This window comes from Liolophura sinensis, chromosome 9, assembly GCF_032854445.1.
Source record: "Liolophura sinensis isolate JHLJ2023 chromosome 9, CUHK_Ljap_v2, whole genome shotgun sequence".
Lineage (NCBI taxonomy): Eukaryota > Metazoa > Mollusca > Polyplacophora > Chitonida > Chitonidae > Liolophura > Liolophura sinensis.
In genome coordinates, this window is record NC_088303.1 from 11,282,745 (window position 1) to 11,300,069 (window position 17,325).

Here is a 17,325-nt window from a genome sequence, read left to right on the forward strand (position 1 = left end):
ATATACCCTGGGGTCGGAGACTGTATGTATGGGCATGTGACATAGATGTAGCCACCACTTATATACCCTGGGGTCAGAGCCTATATGTATGGGCATGTGACATAGATGTAGCCACCACTTATATATCCTGGGGTCGGAGACTATTTGTATGGGCATGTGACATAGATGTAGCCACCACTTATATACCCTGGGGTCGGAGACTATATGTATGGGCATGTGACATAGATGTAGCCACCACTTATATACCCTGGGGTCGGAGACTATATGTATGGGCATGTGACATAGATGTAGCCACCACTTATATACCCTGGGGTCGGAGCCTATATGTATGGGCATGTAACATAGATGTAGCCACCACCTATATACGCTGGGGTCGGAGCCTTTATGTATGGGCATGTGATATAGATGTAGCCACCACTTATACATGCTGGGGTCGGAGCCTATATGTATGGGCATGTCACATAGATGTACCGACCACCTATATACGCTGGAGTCGGAGCATATATCTATGGGCATGTGATATAGATGTAGCCACCACTTATATACCCTGGGGTCGGAGACTATATGTATGGGCATGTGACATAGATGTAGCCACCACTTGTATATGCTGGGGTCGGAGCCTATATGTATGGGCATGTGACATAGATGTAGCCACCACAAATATACGCTGAGTTCTGAGCCTTTATGTATGGGCATGTGATATAGATGTAGCCACCACTTATACATGCTGGGGTCGGAGCCTATATGTATGGGCATGTGATATAGATGTAGCCACCACTTATACCGGGATGAGAGACCATCCCTGGCATCACCGTAATATGAAAATAAATAAATTATGCGAACTTCTATCCAAACCCTCATCGACTAAGATCGACAAAAAAACGTGAGTGAGCTTGTTTGATATTTGTAATTTTTCTCATTTCAGATGCACGAGTTCATGAGGTAGCGAGCATTGTCAAAAGCAAACCTGAAAGGCCAGCACTTCATCATAACATTCATCTGTGTAATTCAAGGACATTGAGGTTTCCTCGATGGTGAGTTTGGATTTCCTAAAGAAAAGAAACTGTGACTGTGGAGAGACTTCCGGAAGAATAACAGCCGGGAAGCTCTTGGGCAGAAGTATGCTTTGTATTCTGCCTGTTCTCGCTGTATGGATTTGTCGGAGCATGTTCGACTTGATTGAGGATGAAAGACTTACGAACAGCAATAAAATGTGTCACCGTCATAATTTACGGCATGCTGTACCCTGCAATGCAGATTCACGTTCAGCTCAACTAAACATACGCTCAAAGCGCGCTGCTGTCACCGAGCTGAACAATTTAACAGACAACCCAGGCTGGACCTTCTCTTCTCCGACCTTCGAACCTAAACCTACCCCCGAGCCTCAACCAACCTCTGAACCTGAGTCGACCTCCGAACCTGAGCCCACTCCGTACCTGCATTGGAACCATCTGCAGAAAGTCAAGCTGAGCCTGAAATCCAACCGAACTCAACAGCTGAACCAATCGCCGAACCAGGACCTCCAGCTAAAAAGATTGTGTTTTTAACAGTCTTGTCAGTCCTGCTTGTTGTAATTTTGCTGACAAACATAGGCCTTGTGGTGACTATTTTGAGGTCCAAACCGCTCCGGAAACCAGCGAACATGACCATTCTGTCACTGGCCGCCGCGGATATTTGCATCGCTTTGTTTGTCATTCCAGGCATGGTTTCTGCGCAGTTCTCAGAGAGATATATGGTGAATATTATCTGCAAGATTTGTCACTACGCCTCTCACGTGTCTATGTCCGCGGCATCTTTGTCACTGGTGGCTGTGGCAGGAGACAGACTGAAGGCTATCGCCCTGCCCTTCAAACCGAAGATGACGATGGGAGAAGTTGGTATAGTAGTGGCAGTGGTGTGGATTCTGTCATGCGCTTACGGATTTCGTGTCCCCTTCCTGTTTGAAATTACGCCCGTCCTCGTGCAGGACGATTATGGTCAGGTCGTCAGCCGAATGATATGTAGTGTCCCCGTCGCTGATTCTCAGAGGAACGCTCCTTTAGTCGTCCTGGATTTTATCATCGTTTTTGCCCTGCCCGCCATCACCATCGCCATATCCTACATATCTCTTCTTTATTTCCTTTCAAAAAACTCGATGCAAATGGGTGGAAAGGTGTCTGGTGCGAAGAAGAACAAGAAAGCTCTTCGTCTGTCCATCTTCATGATAGCCATGTTTATATTTTGTCACATGCCCGTTCACACGTTCAGGCTTTATCTGTCACGTGACCACGCCATCATCCCGGAATCGTTTGACCTGATTCGCGCTTTTGACATCATGTCCATCTTAAACGGTGTGCTAAACCCGATTGTGTACGGATTTTTGAACAAACAAATACGAGATGCCTTCTTAGAGTTGGTCGGAAGAAACGGTCAACGTCCGAGTCACACTGCTCACAACCGTGTCCATCCAACTGGACTAACTGACGTCGACGCCTCAAAAATAGCAACGATCATAGCGAGTCACACCCAATAAACAATAGCATCTTATCAGAGATAAGCCCACCACTGTTACACAACAAACAACAGCATCTCATCAGATATAACCCCACAACTGTCGCCCAGCAAACAACGGCATGTCATCAGAGATCACCTCTAACTGTCACCCAACCAAAAACAGCATCTCGTCAGAGATAGCCTGTGACTGTCACCCAACAAATTACGACAGCTCATGAGATAACCTGTGACTGTCACCCAACAAAGAACAGCATCTTATCAGAGATAACCCACAACTGTCGCCCAGCAATCAACGACATGTCATCAGAGATCACCTCTAACTGTCACCCCACAAACAACAACATCTCGTCAGAGATGGCCTGTGACTGTCATCCAACAAACTACGACATCTCATCAGAGATAACCTGTGACTGTCACCCAACAAACTACGACATCTCATCAGAGATAACCCCAAAACTGTAGTCCAGCAAATAACGGCATGTCATCAGAGATCACCTCTAACTGTCACCCCACAAACAACAGCATCTCGTCAGAGATAACCTGTGACTGTCACCCAACAAACAACGACATCTCATCAGAGATAACCTGTGACTGTCACCCAACAAACAACAGCATCTCATCAGAGATAGCCTCACAACTGTCGCCCAACAAACAACGGCATGTCATCAGACATAGCCTGTGACTCTCACCCAACAAACAACAGCATCTCGTCAGAGATAACCTGTGACTGTCACCCAACAAACAACAGCATCTCATCAGAGATAACCCCACAACTGTCGCCCAACTAACAACGGCATGTCATCAGAGATCACCTCTAACTGTCACCCAACAAACAACTGCATCTCGTCAGAGATAACCTGTGACTGTCACCCAACAAACAACAGCATCTCATCAGAGATAACCTCACAACTGTAGTCCAGCAAATAACGGCATGTCATCAGAGATCACCTCTAACTGTCACCCAACAAACAACAGCATCTCGACAGAGATAGGCTGTGACTGTCACCCAACAAACAACAACATCTCATCAGAGATAACCCCACAACTGTCACCCAGCAAACAACGGCATGTCATCAGAGATCACCTCTAACTGTCTCCCCCCAAAAAACGGCATCTCATCAGAGATAGGCTGACTGTCACCCAACAAACAAGTGTCTCGTCAGAGATGATCCCACAACTGTCGCCCAACAAACAACTGCATCTTGTCAGAGATGACCTCTGAGTGTCACTCAACAAACAACAGTATTTCATCATAGGTAACTCCGTGGCTGTCACCCAACAAGCAACAGCATCTCATTAGAGATAACCCCAAAACTGTCACCCAACAAGCAAAAGCATCTCATTAGAGATAACCCCAAAACTGTCAGCTAAAAAACAACAACAATCTGATCAGGGATAATGTCGTGACTGTTTGTCGGTTGTGAGATAATATCGACCTTTGGCAAGGTAACCAGTGAATGCTCCTCATATAACCTATTCTAACCTATTTGCTTTGGACAAACAGTTTTGCATTTCTAGCTTTCCAAGGCATCAAACCCATTTTTCTGGCTAAGAGGGTGTCCTTGTTATCCAGTGTGGATAGAGAGCACTTTTCTATACTGATGAAGTTGTAACTAGTCCTTTTTTGTTTTATTTTTACTTTAAAGATTTGTCTTGGTTTATCAGTTGCGCGTCATGACAACAACGTATTATCATTAAGAAGCAGAACACTTGGCAGATTTTTACTCTTTTAGCTCTGCCAGTCCAAACACAAAGCTTCATTATTTTTATCGTGTTCAACGTCGATATTGCTAAGCTTGCTAAAACCATGCGTCCCCAATTCCACACACTTCCAAATGTTTGTAATATATTTTTGCATCTAACAATTGTACGAATTGTACATGAAAATGTATATATTTTTCCACTCTCACTTTAATTCACTTAATTTAATTTACAATGTACAGGTTTCTTTTACGCTATCAGTTTTCAGATCTTTGTTCTTGTAAACAGCTTGTTCTGACACGTTTAGAACATCATGGATGTCCCCGTTTTACTTAAATACGGGTTCATAACACAAATAAAAACCATTAGATGATGCAAACTGTCATTTGTAAGCAGCAATATGAATTCCCATTCTGTGAAACAAACAGGACAACACTGGGAGAGAACAAACCACATTATGTCATGTACTACTTAGATAACATGCATTGTGTAAAAAAATGTTTTTCAAATAGGAATCTGTTAGTAAAGGATATAGGTGATACAGTGCTACGTTGTTCTACTGTGTATAAAAGGTCAGGATTTCTTGCGCAAATATTTCATTTCACATTATTTCATCACAATTTGTCAACATTATGTTGTATATATATATAATCCACACCTTGAACCATATCAGACATAAAACTCTCGCAAAATACTGCAATGTCAAAGAACAATACATTTATTTTTATTTTTATGAAAAGTGAAACTTATGATAAGCTGGGTTGTTAATAGGTGCACTCTCAAAACTAAACTGTTACATTGAAAACTGTAAAGATCACAGCACTTACAGGAGTGACAGCACTTACAAAACCAAATCATTTTTTTATAACTTTTTCATTTCCTTCAAAACGATAAATCTTTGACCAAAAGTTCCTTTTCATGTATCTTTTAATATTTTTGTATACTGAAGTCATTTCTTTGCTATTAACTCTTTGTTTCTCACGCTTAGTACAGATTTAAAGCTTTTGCCATTGTAAAGCATAAATTAGAATATATAATTGGCTTACTTCACTTAAAATATAATTTCGTAGGGGTGTTTGACCCCAGTTGCGTTCAGTGTGACATTTGACCCTTGTGCTTCGATTGTTAGACAGCATTGCTGACATGGTGTTAGGTTATCGTGTATAATATTATTAAACTATAAATGATTTTGTCAAGTTAATTTTTTATGAATGACATGTAATGATATATTTAAGAGTACTGTATACGAGATGTGTTTAATGGGATTTTCCAGTTTTTACTTTTTGTTTACTTTTGCTGGTTTCAAAAGTCTCTTTTCCTGTTTTATGATTTTAAATGTTATAATTATCATGTCAAAGGCCATAACTGTTTCTGGTGGTGAAGTACTACCAATGTAGCGTTAAACCATAACCATTCTTTCATTTATTTTGTAACACCAACACGTAATATGAACCGACTTTATCTGTGCCTATAGTAGATCACATATATTTATTTATTTATTTGATTGGTGTTTTACGCCGTACTCAAGAATTGGGTGACGGCGGCCAGCATTATGGTGGAAAGAAACCGGGCAGAGCCCGGGGGAAACCCACGACCATCCGTAGGTTGCTGGGAGACCAACAAAGATTGTAGCAAAAGGTTCAAAATTACGTTCTGCATGAGCAAAACCACACCAGTTTTTTTATCTGAGCTCCTGTGGTCGACATTTTAGAGCTCGAGCCTGACACAATTTGCAAGTTGCAATTTCAAAATGAAATTCTTTTTACTTTCCGAGCTTGACCTTCAGGAATAAGGGAGAAGGACAAGAAGCAGGCCGGGTGTTGATATTTTCTTAGTGCGTGCAACCTCTGGTCTAGCGCTTTTGATACAGTGCTTCAATAAAGCAGCAGTACTATGAATGCCGGTATTTGGTTCAGTCTGGCACAAACAGATGTCTTTGTGATATGAATCAAACAATGACGACGTTGCAGTCTAAAATTGAAAAAAAACAAAAAAAACAATGCCAGGTAAAGATTTATGTGGCAGATGATCTTATACTAAGAACCGGCCCCGATGGCTCATTTGGTAGAGCGGTAGATCCAGGATCAGTCCTGGGTCAGGTCACACATAAGACCTTAAAAGAGGAAGTTTTAGCTTCCTGGCTTGGCGTTCAGCAATAAAGGTATAGTGCAACGACTGGTTGGCCCATATCTGTATAATTGCTCGGGTGAGGCAGCTTACTTGCCTTCGGTAAGTCGTCTCAGTGAAGGACCACAAAAGAGCGGTGGAAATCCGTACTGCTACAAGGCGGCACATTACATGTACATGCATTTTATGACTCCTTCGTCTTCATATAACTGAAAAACTGCTAAGTACGACGTTCACTCAGTCACTCACTCAGTCACTCACTCACTTACTCACTCACTCTTATACTAAGACTGATGTTAACCTATAATCATTCATTTATTATTATGCTACATAAATTTTGCTTCGAGTAAGACAGTTATGTTATACTTTCTAAAATCTCTTTGTTATTGTTCTTTCTGTTAATTGTCTTCGTCACAAACTGTTTTGCTTATGAGGCACCAATGTTCCAATAAAAAACATTTTTCTTGAAAATTGTTTAATGTTGTTTTAATGTTCTTTCATTACTAGACCTATGCTTCTATCTAAGACTTATTTTATATAGATAGCACTGATATCGGTTAGTCCCATAGTTATCTGTCTTTATTGAAAAGACCGGAGCATTGTTAAATTCTTGGACCGCATATGTTCAATGACACCTCTTCTCCATGAGGTGATAATGGGTTTTGGTCTTGGTATGAATATATCAAACCTTAAAAACTGAGAGGATCGATTTCGCTATAAGTTAAAAGGCTTAAAAGCTATAAGAACGCTAACAGTCAAAGAGTGAAAAATGGAAGTGAATGTTTGTTTGTTAGCATGGAATTAAACATTGTTCATTATTTCTTTCCACGAATATTTCTTTCCTGACAGGTCACATGCTATGACGGTGTAGCACACAGATCTCATTTCCTGACAATGTAGCACACAGATCTCATTTCCTGACAATGTAGCACACAGGTCACATTCCATGACAGTGATCTCATTTCCTGACAGTGTAGCACACAGATCACATGCCATGACAGTGTAGCAGACAGATCTCACTTCCTGACGGTGTAGCACACAGGTCACATTCCGTGACTGTGCAGCACACAGATCTCATTTCCTGACGGTGTAGCACATTGGTCACATTTCCTCACGGTGTAGCACACAGGTCACATTCCGTGACTGTGTAGCACATAGGTCACATTCCATAACTGTGTAGCACACAGATCTCATTTCCTCACGGTGTAGCACACAGGTCACGTTTCTTGACTGTAGCACACAGATCTCATTTCCTGACGGTGTAGCACATCGGTCACATTTCCTCACGGTGTAGCACACAGGTCACATTCCGTGACTGTGTAGCACATAGGTAACATTCCATAACTGTGTAGCACACAGATCTCATTTCCTCACGGTGTAATACACAGGTCACGTTCCTTGACTGTAGCACACAGATCTCATTTCCTGACGGTGTAGCACATCGGTCATATGCTATGACTGTGTAGCACACAGATCTCATTTAAGAGTATTGTATACGAGATGTATTTAATGGGATTTTCCAGTTTTTACTTTTTTGTTTACTTTTGCTGGGTTCAAAAGTCTCTTTTCCTGTTTCATGATTTTAGATGTTATAATTATCATGTCAAAGGCCATAACTGTTTCTGGTGGTGAAATACTACCAATGTAGCGTTAAATCATAACCATTCTTTCATTTATTCTGTAACACCAACACGTGACATGAACTGTCAGACTTTAATTTCCTCAAAATGTAGTACACAGGTCACATTCCATGACTGTGTAGCACACTGGTCTCCTTCTATGGTGGTGTAGCACATCGGTCACATTCCATGACTGTGATCTCATTTCTTACCAGTGTAGCTAACGTGTGTCATTTTTATGACGGTGTACCACACTGGTCTCATTTCATGACTGGGATCTCATTTCTTACCAGTGTAGCTAACGTGTGTCATTTTTATGACGGTGTACCACACTGGTCTCATTTCATGACTGTGCAGCCCATCGGTCTCATTTGGTGACGGTGCAGCATATGTATCTCATTTCGTGACGGTGTAGCACAAAGGTTTCATTTGGTGATTGTGTACCATACAGGTGTTTTTTCATGCCTATGTTGCACACAGCTATCATTCACATGTCTCATTTGTGATTGTGTAGCACACTGACAGTTTCATGACAGTGTTGTTCAAAGGTCTCATTCCGTGACGGTGTAAGTCGGTGACTGTGTTGCACACTGATCCCATTTCATGACTGTTTAGCACACGTCTCGTTCACGACGGTGTAGCAAACTGGCCTCATTTGGTGAACTTCACATTGCGCTGCCTCTATGGATCGCCATGCCTCTTATGCTTAAAGATCTCCCAAAGAAGGTTTTCTCAACAAAAACATCTAAGCTGGCATTTTATACATGTTGAAAACACTAGCCTTAATGTTTAGCTGAACCTCGTAGCTAATAGCTTGTATTAATAATTACTTATGTTTATTGGTGATGGTGATTGTTTGTTGTATGCATGGCTCTGTTCGGTAAGTCTTCTGAGCTCTTGCTATACTGATTAGCACGATGTTGTTAAACATAGCATGACTGTAAGACTTTACGCTGACAATGATTCCTTATGTCCTGTTGTTACTCAGATTAAAATCTAGTAAGAAAGAATATGAAGTAAATGTCAATTAATCACGGCTGTCGGCTTGCCTTGATCGTCATGACTACCACTCTGAGGTGGGCAACTCAAATGCGAAATGAAAAAGGTAGCTAAATCTATACTGCCTTTTGTCGCTCTATTACAGTACACATTTTGTGTCAAAATACTGCACTTGTGCTCAGCACAGACTATTTAAAATGCCGCACAAAGAAGATGTGCGCATTCGTTGACACAGTTAAACTCTAGATACATTCACAACATATTTATGTTCAATAAGTCATCGAGTGAAATAAACACACTGTCAGGTGTAGTTATCTCCAGAGCCTGTGCATCGAACCCGTTAGAAGCAAAACTGGCATTTGCCCACTGCAAATATCGACAGGTGCAAAGGTATAGAAAATATAACGTCAGATACAACTTTCTTTTCTGCCTAATATAAGGCAATCCGTGCATCATCATAGGTTTCCCCCACCATAATGCTGGCCGACGTACATACATGTAAGTGAAATATTTTTGAGTGCGGCGTAAAATGCCAATCAAATGAATAAATAAATATTCAGTCCTCGAAGTCTTGATGTTTTCGCAATAGGTGATGACTGTTTAGACAACTTCAACAGTTCAACATTTTCTGAGCCAGGGAACTTACGCCTTCAGTCAGACGTTAACCAATGAGATTGCTTGTTTTAATTCAGCTGATTTATAATCGGCTGTGGTTTTACCTAATTCGTTTGGAAAAGAACGTGGATCTATCCGGAAACATACTCGGGTACGGTGTTCAAGTGGTATATTATTGTACGGCCTTAAACCACGATCGAATAAACAAGTGAAACTTTCAATAACGTCGTGAAATTTTCAAACAGGGCGACGCGCATTATGGGCATAGTTATTCGGAGAGTTAATTGTAACTATTAATTTCCTTCTCCACCAGCTGGACCGGATGTAATATTCTGAAGTGTGAATTATGGGATAGTTCACAGGAGCATAAATTTATTTTTTGACTGATGCCTATTCGGTACGTAAAAGCTTATCTGAGCACTTTGTTCTTGTAGTATAACCATCCCCCTGATGAATGGAAAACATGGTAATTGTTATAATGCTCATCCTTGTTAACGGCTGGTATTTTCTGAGGACACAGCCAGCTCTGTATAGAGTCTTATTTTCTACAACTGTTTACTCCTGCATAAAGTTATTCAATGCTCAACGGCCAAGTATTGAGACTACCTTCCGTCTAGTTAACTTATACTGAAAAGTATTTTCTAGCGAATGAAAGAACGTATAGGAGAATAGCCTACACGTACATGTACACTGAAAAAACAAATGTTTAACATTTAAACATCTCTTTGATAATAAATGTGATTATTGTTTAGTTGTAACATGTTTAGTACTAAAACACTTAAACATGTTTATCCAGTAACTGACAATAAGACGGCTTTATAATGTTGATCATATACATTGAAAACTTTAAATCAGTCCGTTTAAGCAATAAACTCATCCAATTTACTACATAAATTTTTGCATTTATGCAATAAAGGTGAGTATTTATAACTCACTGTGTGTATTTATAAAATAAATCAATATATTTATGAAACAATAGCGTGTATTTGAAAAATAAACACACCTCGAACATGTTAAAAGTAAGCGCGTGTTACCATTCAAAATAGTTTATAAATTGCCTAAAATGTAAAAAAGGGATAAAATTAAAGCTTGTTGACACTTTGGAATCATATTAACGCACTCAATAGTATAGGTACCAGTCCGATATTTACTGAAAGGCATTAACTTGTTAAGCACGTTTATTATCTGTTGCAAAGACATGTTTAAATGATAAACATTTGCTTTTTTCAGTGTAGTTATGTCTAAAATTACATCAAATTACATCAGATGTTGTATTACGAAATATTTCAAGAACTTTTTTTCGAAAGGCTTTAAAATTACAAAATTTACGGACTCCTTTCACACTACTTTGAAAATGTGAAATTTGGACAATTTGACATGAAAAGACAGTTCCTCCAAGATAAAAAAGCACAAATTTTGTGAACACTGAAATATCAAAAGTCATACAGAAAATAATTTCACTTCTGCACTTATTTTATAAGAATAAGAATTATTAAATTCATGTCAGAACATGCACATTATTTGGAAACACTTTTAAAGATAGCTCTGTATACCGGTTTCACAAAACAAGTCCTAGTTTATATATAATCCCGCTTTGTGAGCTATGGTGGTTAAATCTGAAAGCCAACAAGAATGCGTATGGGTGCATACAACTTTCCTAACACCTAAATACTGGACTTGTGGGATTAAGTACCTCTCGGGAAGAAGTTCCGATGCCCTTTGCAAAAAGTGGGAAATAATAACTCGCATGTACACTGAAAAAACTTATCTGTTAATTTTAACAGAAATTATTTTATCTGTGTGATCCTAAAACCTATTCTATCTGATATAATCTTTATGTTGAATTAATAGAATATATGCGTTATATTTAACATAACAATTTGCTGCAATAACAGAATACATTCCTGCATCACTCAGACAACAGAGTTTCTGTTAAAATTAACAGATTAATTTTTTCAATGTATACATGTATCAATAGTGTCCAAAGTCGGTGATAACACTAATAACACTTTATTTATTTGTTACTTGCTTGCATTTCCCAACTGTATTTCATCGGTGTTTAACAAAGTAGCCGATACTCCTATTAAACTAGACGAAGGCTATTTGAGGTTCATGTATGTAGAAAACGTGGCAGAGCTATCCATGGGATTAACACAAACAACTGATCACGTCAACCTCGTCAGGATAGTGTGGTGTACAATCCCTTGCAAACTCGGTCACGCTTCAGGGCCACGCGAAAATAGAATTCGACCACATTAGCCCGTATTTATTCAATAACCTATAGCCCCATGTAGCCCCATGCTCCTTGTACACAGTTGGTGCCCGCATGTAGTTGTAGTCCTTGTACACAGTTTGTGCCCTGCATGTGGTTGTAGTCCTTGTACACAGTTTGTGCCCGCATGTAGTTGTAGTCCTTGGACACTGTTTGTGTCCTGCATGTGGCTGTAGTCATTGTACACAGTTGGTGCCCGCATGTGGTTGTTGTCCTTGTACACAGTTTGTGCCCGCATGTAGTTGTAGTCCTTGGACACTGTTTGTGTCCTGCATGTGGCTGTAGTCCTTGTACACAGTTTGTGCCCTCATGTAGTGCTAGTCCTTGTACACAGTGTGTGCCCTGCATGTGGTTGTAGTCCTTGTACACAGTTTGTGCCCGCATGTAGTTGTAGTCCTTGGACACTGTTTGTGTCCTGCATGTGGCTGTAGTCCTTGTACACAGTTTGTGCCCGCATGTGGTTGTTGTCCTTGTACACAGTTTTTGCCCGCATGTAGTGGTAGTCCTTGGTCACAGTTTGTGTCCTGCATGTGGCTGTAGTCCTTGTACACAGTTTGTACCCTGCATGTGGTTGTAGTCCTTGTACACAGTGTGTGCCCCCAAGTGGTTGTACATGTAGTCAGACTTCCTCCATCACTCTGATTCCATGTACCTTCTTATCGCTTTCATTGACGGGTGTTTATTCTACGGCAGCAGCAGCAGGCGCTACAGGCTTTGTACAATCCTCTCCTTATGTTTGGATTGAAAAATCCATAACATATCGGATTGAGGACGCTGTTTATAAAGGCTATTATATAAAACGCTCTGACGAGGATGGCGATCTGCGGGAAAAGTTCGACGCCACTCGATACGTACATCATCACAACGTTTGTTGGTAGATGACACACGACGAATATAGAGACCATCAAAATGGACACCCGCACAGCTTTCACACCGGTATTGTTTGTGCGGTTGATGATCACCTTGTTTTCATCCCCGCCATTCATACGTCTGTTATGTTGAGATATGAGATACAGTATCACAGCGTACGATACGCACACGACGATGGCGGGCAGGATGAAAATTACGACCAGCTCTACAGCCGCGACTCCTTCATTCACCACGTCAGCGGAATTCATCGTGCAAATCGTCCGATTGACACCATTGAGTAACGTCACGTCTCTAAGAGAGAAGGTCAACCCCCCACGAAGTCCATAGACTAACGCTACCAACCACAGAGGCACTATCACAAAGCCAGCATCGCGCTTAGAAAACTTGGGCTTTAGAGGATAAGCCACGGCTCTGACTCTGACCAAAGAAATGGCACATAGAGAGAAAGCGGCAGCGGCCATGGACACAGAGGAACTATAAGAACAAAACACACACAAGATGTTCCCCATGTACCGCTCCGAGAAGTTCCGAGAAATGTGACCAGGGATGACAAATAGCGCGATACAAATGTCCGCCACTGCCAACGAGACGATGAGCGAGTTACTTCCGGTGCGTAGATGTTTGTTTTTCATGATGGCATGAATCACACAGACGTTAAGACTCAGAATAGCTATGGTAAGCACAGAAAGTACAGCAATGTGAGCCCACACACCTTCTAGACCTGTCTGCGGCGATTCTGACAAAGACGCGTTCATGTCCGTCAAGTTCCGGACGTGCGCAGTCTCCATAATGTATCACACGTGACAGTCGTAATTCCTGTGGTTATTGGTATAGGCTTCCCTCTATTCCCTCCTATTCCTTGTAAGCTAGATATTGGCTTGTTGACATGGTACGAGCTCTTAACAACAAAGTTTGGTTTCGACTTCTTGAGCACTCGAGGAAAACGGACTTTTTTTAAATCCACAACAGTTTTTCCAGGAATTCATAGTACTTCCCTATATACCTTTTAACACGTCGCCGAAGAAGACTGGAGAACTGGGGGTCAAAGGAAAAAAAACGTTTAGGTGATTCTGAAAAGCATTGTAAGTTAAACCAGACCCAAACCTTTATTTTCACTCTCGTGTAAGTTCATCACAAAACTGATACAGTATTGGTAATGATCTATACTCCCCTACGTGTACTCATTACATAAGTTGAAACCAGATTTAAATTGGAGTTCATCTGTCAATAAAAAGCCTGTCAGTATTTAGTTAGATATATAATAGAGTTTTCGTACATGTAATACGTTTGCTAGGTACCCGTGGTTTCATCCGAGTACTCTGCTTTCCCCTCACGTTCACTCAGGGATAAACCTGGCCGTCCCTATAAATGTGTGTAATTCTTGAGCACAAGGCGTTAAACACTGGCCAAAAAGGCAGTGTCACAAATAGTGTAATAAGAATACCACGTTTGGCAGGTGCTGAGAATTACGTTTTGGACGAATAGTTTATCAAATTTCTAAATATTTATTAATTTCTTAATTATTCGTCGAATTATTTACAAGATACTTAGGATACCAATGGATAAAAGGTAAACCATAGAGAGTACATGAAGCTCCGGACAGATCTGCATTCACACTCCTCAATTTGTCATTCAGAAAGCGCAATTTGTCGTTCAACCTGTGCGATTTGTCGTTTACACGACGCGACTTGTACAGAAACGTCGAATGTGACGCATTGAATGAAAAAAAAGCAGGAAAAAGCTAATTGTGCCATGCGAAAGACAATTCGCGTCATGTGATCGACAAATAGAGCAGTGTGGGTGCTGGTCTATCTGAAAGGTAATGAAGGGAACCAAGGAACGGAAATGTTGAGAAAAAGCCGATTCACGGGGTTTTCTGAATTTTGTGAAACTAACCCATAAGTGCCTTGTTGACTGGAGCTGACGGCCCGATCCACGTTTTGGTACATGCATCACATACCTTGCTAGGTATGGACCAATAGTCAGGTTCCACGAAACAGGTCCTCTCACCTTGTCACACTACTCTAATACTATAGGATATATGACACCATCTAATGTGGTGCAATTGCTTTACTATATTTTGTATACAATTGTTTAGTTACCAGCTTGCGATGCGAGTACCGGTACAGTGAGCAGTAATGTTAACTTCTGCTGAAGTTGAACCAGGTCAGAAAAAGCACATTACACATACTATTCAGCATAATGATGTGGTACTAGTAGTTAGACGTATCATAGCTAGACGTTAACCTCGCACAGTTTCTCACTCTCTAAACCTATAAATGAACGTTTATGAAGGCAGTCCAGCTGGGTGACACCGCGTGATCTAGGCGTTACCGCCTACACTGTCTAGTATTATACTTATACACATCCACTTGCGCTAATATAAACATTTAATATACTAAACATACTCACCCAATGCAGTGATGATAAATAACATTAAAGGTATATTTACCGGATCTTGTGTTGTAATCTTGCCAGTAGTCATCTGGATATCTAAACCGAACTTCGACGGTATACAAGATACGCCATGGGCAAGGAACGAGATATCTCCTTCTTGGTGTATCCTGGTTGGTGTGTCCAGGGTGGGCCTACTAGAGAATTTCTGCCCTATTTTAGGTAATATAAGCTTCCAACGATGTTGGGCGTTTGTCACATGTGTACGCATGTAAAAAGCACATGTACAGAAGACCGTGATGTTTTACTTTTTTTTAATTGGACCGGTTTTATATACGCCTTACTGTGTCATGATGTCAGCCGAGCAGAGTGAACACAGATAATAGCAGACAAAAACTCATGCTGAATGGAGCCAATATCTTCCTGGTTAGACCCACTTGTGGTGTACGTGTATACATTCATACAGATTCAACTTAACGAGAATAATGCAGAACACATGTATATATATATATGTACATATATCACGGAGTATGGAAAATCACAGAATATCAGAATATATTTACTTCTTCATTAATTGATCGTTGTTTCACGCCATAGGCCTTACTCTAAAAGTTTCTATTCAAATGATAGCGGTCAGTTTTATGGTTAGGGCTGTAAAAAAAAAATGGTGGTCGTGTTAAACCACCGAGCCTTGGCAAGTTACTGACGAATCTTACTAGCATGTGCCGTGCATGTAGTATTTTGGTTTTACACGAATAAGATAGTGCACATATTGTCCCATGAGTGCGGACGACCGTGTGTTGCCAGCAGTGCTCACAAACAATGAGAGAGCAGAAAATCCTCCTCCGTATAGCGGTTACTATATTGTTGGACTTTTGTCGCATGTATATGTTCACGTTTAAAGAAAATATGAGGGGCCTCCGTGGTTCAGTTGGTTAGCGCGCTAGCGCATCGTAATGGAAGCATCTCACAAATGTGGTCGCCGTGTGGAGCTCATGCTGGCTTCCTCTCCGGCCGTAAGTGGGAAGATCTTTCAGCAACCTGCGGATGGTCGTGGGTTTCCCCGGGGCTGTGCCCGGTTTCCTCAATCCATAATGTTGGCTGCCGTCGTTTAAGTGAAATATTCCTGTGTACGGCGTAAAACACCAATCAAATAAACAAATAAGTAAACATGTAAAGTACATAATGAAGTTTTTACGTTAAAGTATTTATGACAACAAAAGCTAATGTTTTCTAAGCTAACAGCATATTCCTATAAAGCCTAGCAGGACATTAGGTCGTCCCCAGTGACGAATGGGAGAAGTACAAGTGTTTGAGATTACAAGACCGTCATAGAGCACTGTGGGGAATATGTATGTTTGAGATTTCAGAGTGAGGCTATAGCTGCGTGACATGATGATAAGGAGATGAGAGAAGAGGTTATGAGATTTCCATTGTCAACAAGATGAATTGAACAACCTCGTGTGCTGCCTGCTGAGGTTATGTATTAAAGTCAAATTATATAATATTTATTTATTTATTTATTTGATTAGTGTTTTACGTCGTACTCAAGAATATTTCACTTATACGACAGTGGCCAGCATTATGGTGGGAGGAAACCGGCACAGCCAGGGGTAAACCCACGTCCATCCGTAGGTTGCTGGTACACCCGAATTATGTAATAAGTGACAAAAACAACACCATACACAGTCATTATGAACCGAGCCGATTTTAAAGTAAAATGATATAAATCAGGCAACCACAAAAGGCACAAGAAAAGGTACTAAATGTTGTGCGTCGAGCGCTCAGTTAAAATGACGATGCTTAACATAACCTTTGTTGTTCAGCCTACCTCAGTTAGATAGTTGCAACGGTTAACTGGTGTACAGAAGAATTATTCCAAAACTTGTCAAGTATAACGGTAATCAGTGTGCATATTTTAATAAATACCGGCATATATGAGATCGTTAATAAACTGTTCAATTTATAAAATTGTTGCACATTTAACACAATGTTTCAGTATTAAAAGCTATCTTTCTGATGTTGGAAATCTTGTTAACGCTAGACGATATAAATAAAGTTAAGATACAAGATAATCACGCATCTCAATTTTTCGTTTTAAGGCACTATATATTTGGCCTTTGAAGGAATTATTTTGCAGTTCATATCAATTATTTGGGTACTGATATTTCAACATGACGACAATGTTCCAGTTTTTAATACCATATATTTTTAACAACATAGAAACTGTGATAT

The 17,325-nt window shown here is 40.5% G+C and overlaps 2 protein-coding genes across 3 annotated transcripts; one reads left to right on the forward strand and one right to left on the reverse strand.

Annotated features, from left to right (window-relative positions):
* The first annotated feature begins 1,642 nt into the window (after positions 1–1,642).
* Positions 1,643–2,512, forward strand: LOC135475594 (G-protein coupled receptor 83-like). Its single transcript, XM_064755519.1, has one exon. It carries the CDS (start codon positions 1,643–1,645, stop codon positions 2,510–2,512), a length of 870 nt encoding a protein of 289 aa, XP_064611589.1.
* A 9,215-nt stretch (positions 2,513–11,727) lies between these two features.
* LOC135475433 (RYamide receptor-like) lies at positions 11,728–15,343 on the reverse strand. Of its 2 annotated transcripts, none has more exons than XM_064755325.1 (2): positions 15,149–15,343; positions 11,728–13,731 (listed from the first exon to the last, which is right to left on the reverse strand). In XM_064755325.1, the coding sequence occupies exon 2, from the start codon at positions 13,482–13,484 to the stop codon at positions 12,492–12,494; it is 993 nt and encodes a 330-aa protein (XP_064611395.1). In that variant the 5' UTR covers positions 13,485–13,731; positions 15,149–15,343; the 3' UTR covers positions 11,728–12,491. The 2 variants fall into 2 exon arrangements, with proteins under 2 accessions (XP_064611395.1, XP_064611396.1); XM_064755326.1 differs by having other exon boundaries at positions 15,109–15,343.
* Positions 15,344–17,325: the final 1,982 nt, after the last annotated feature.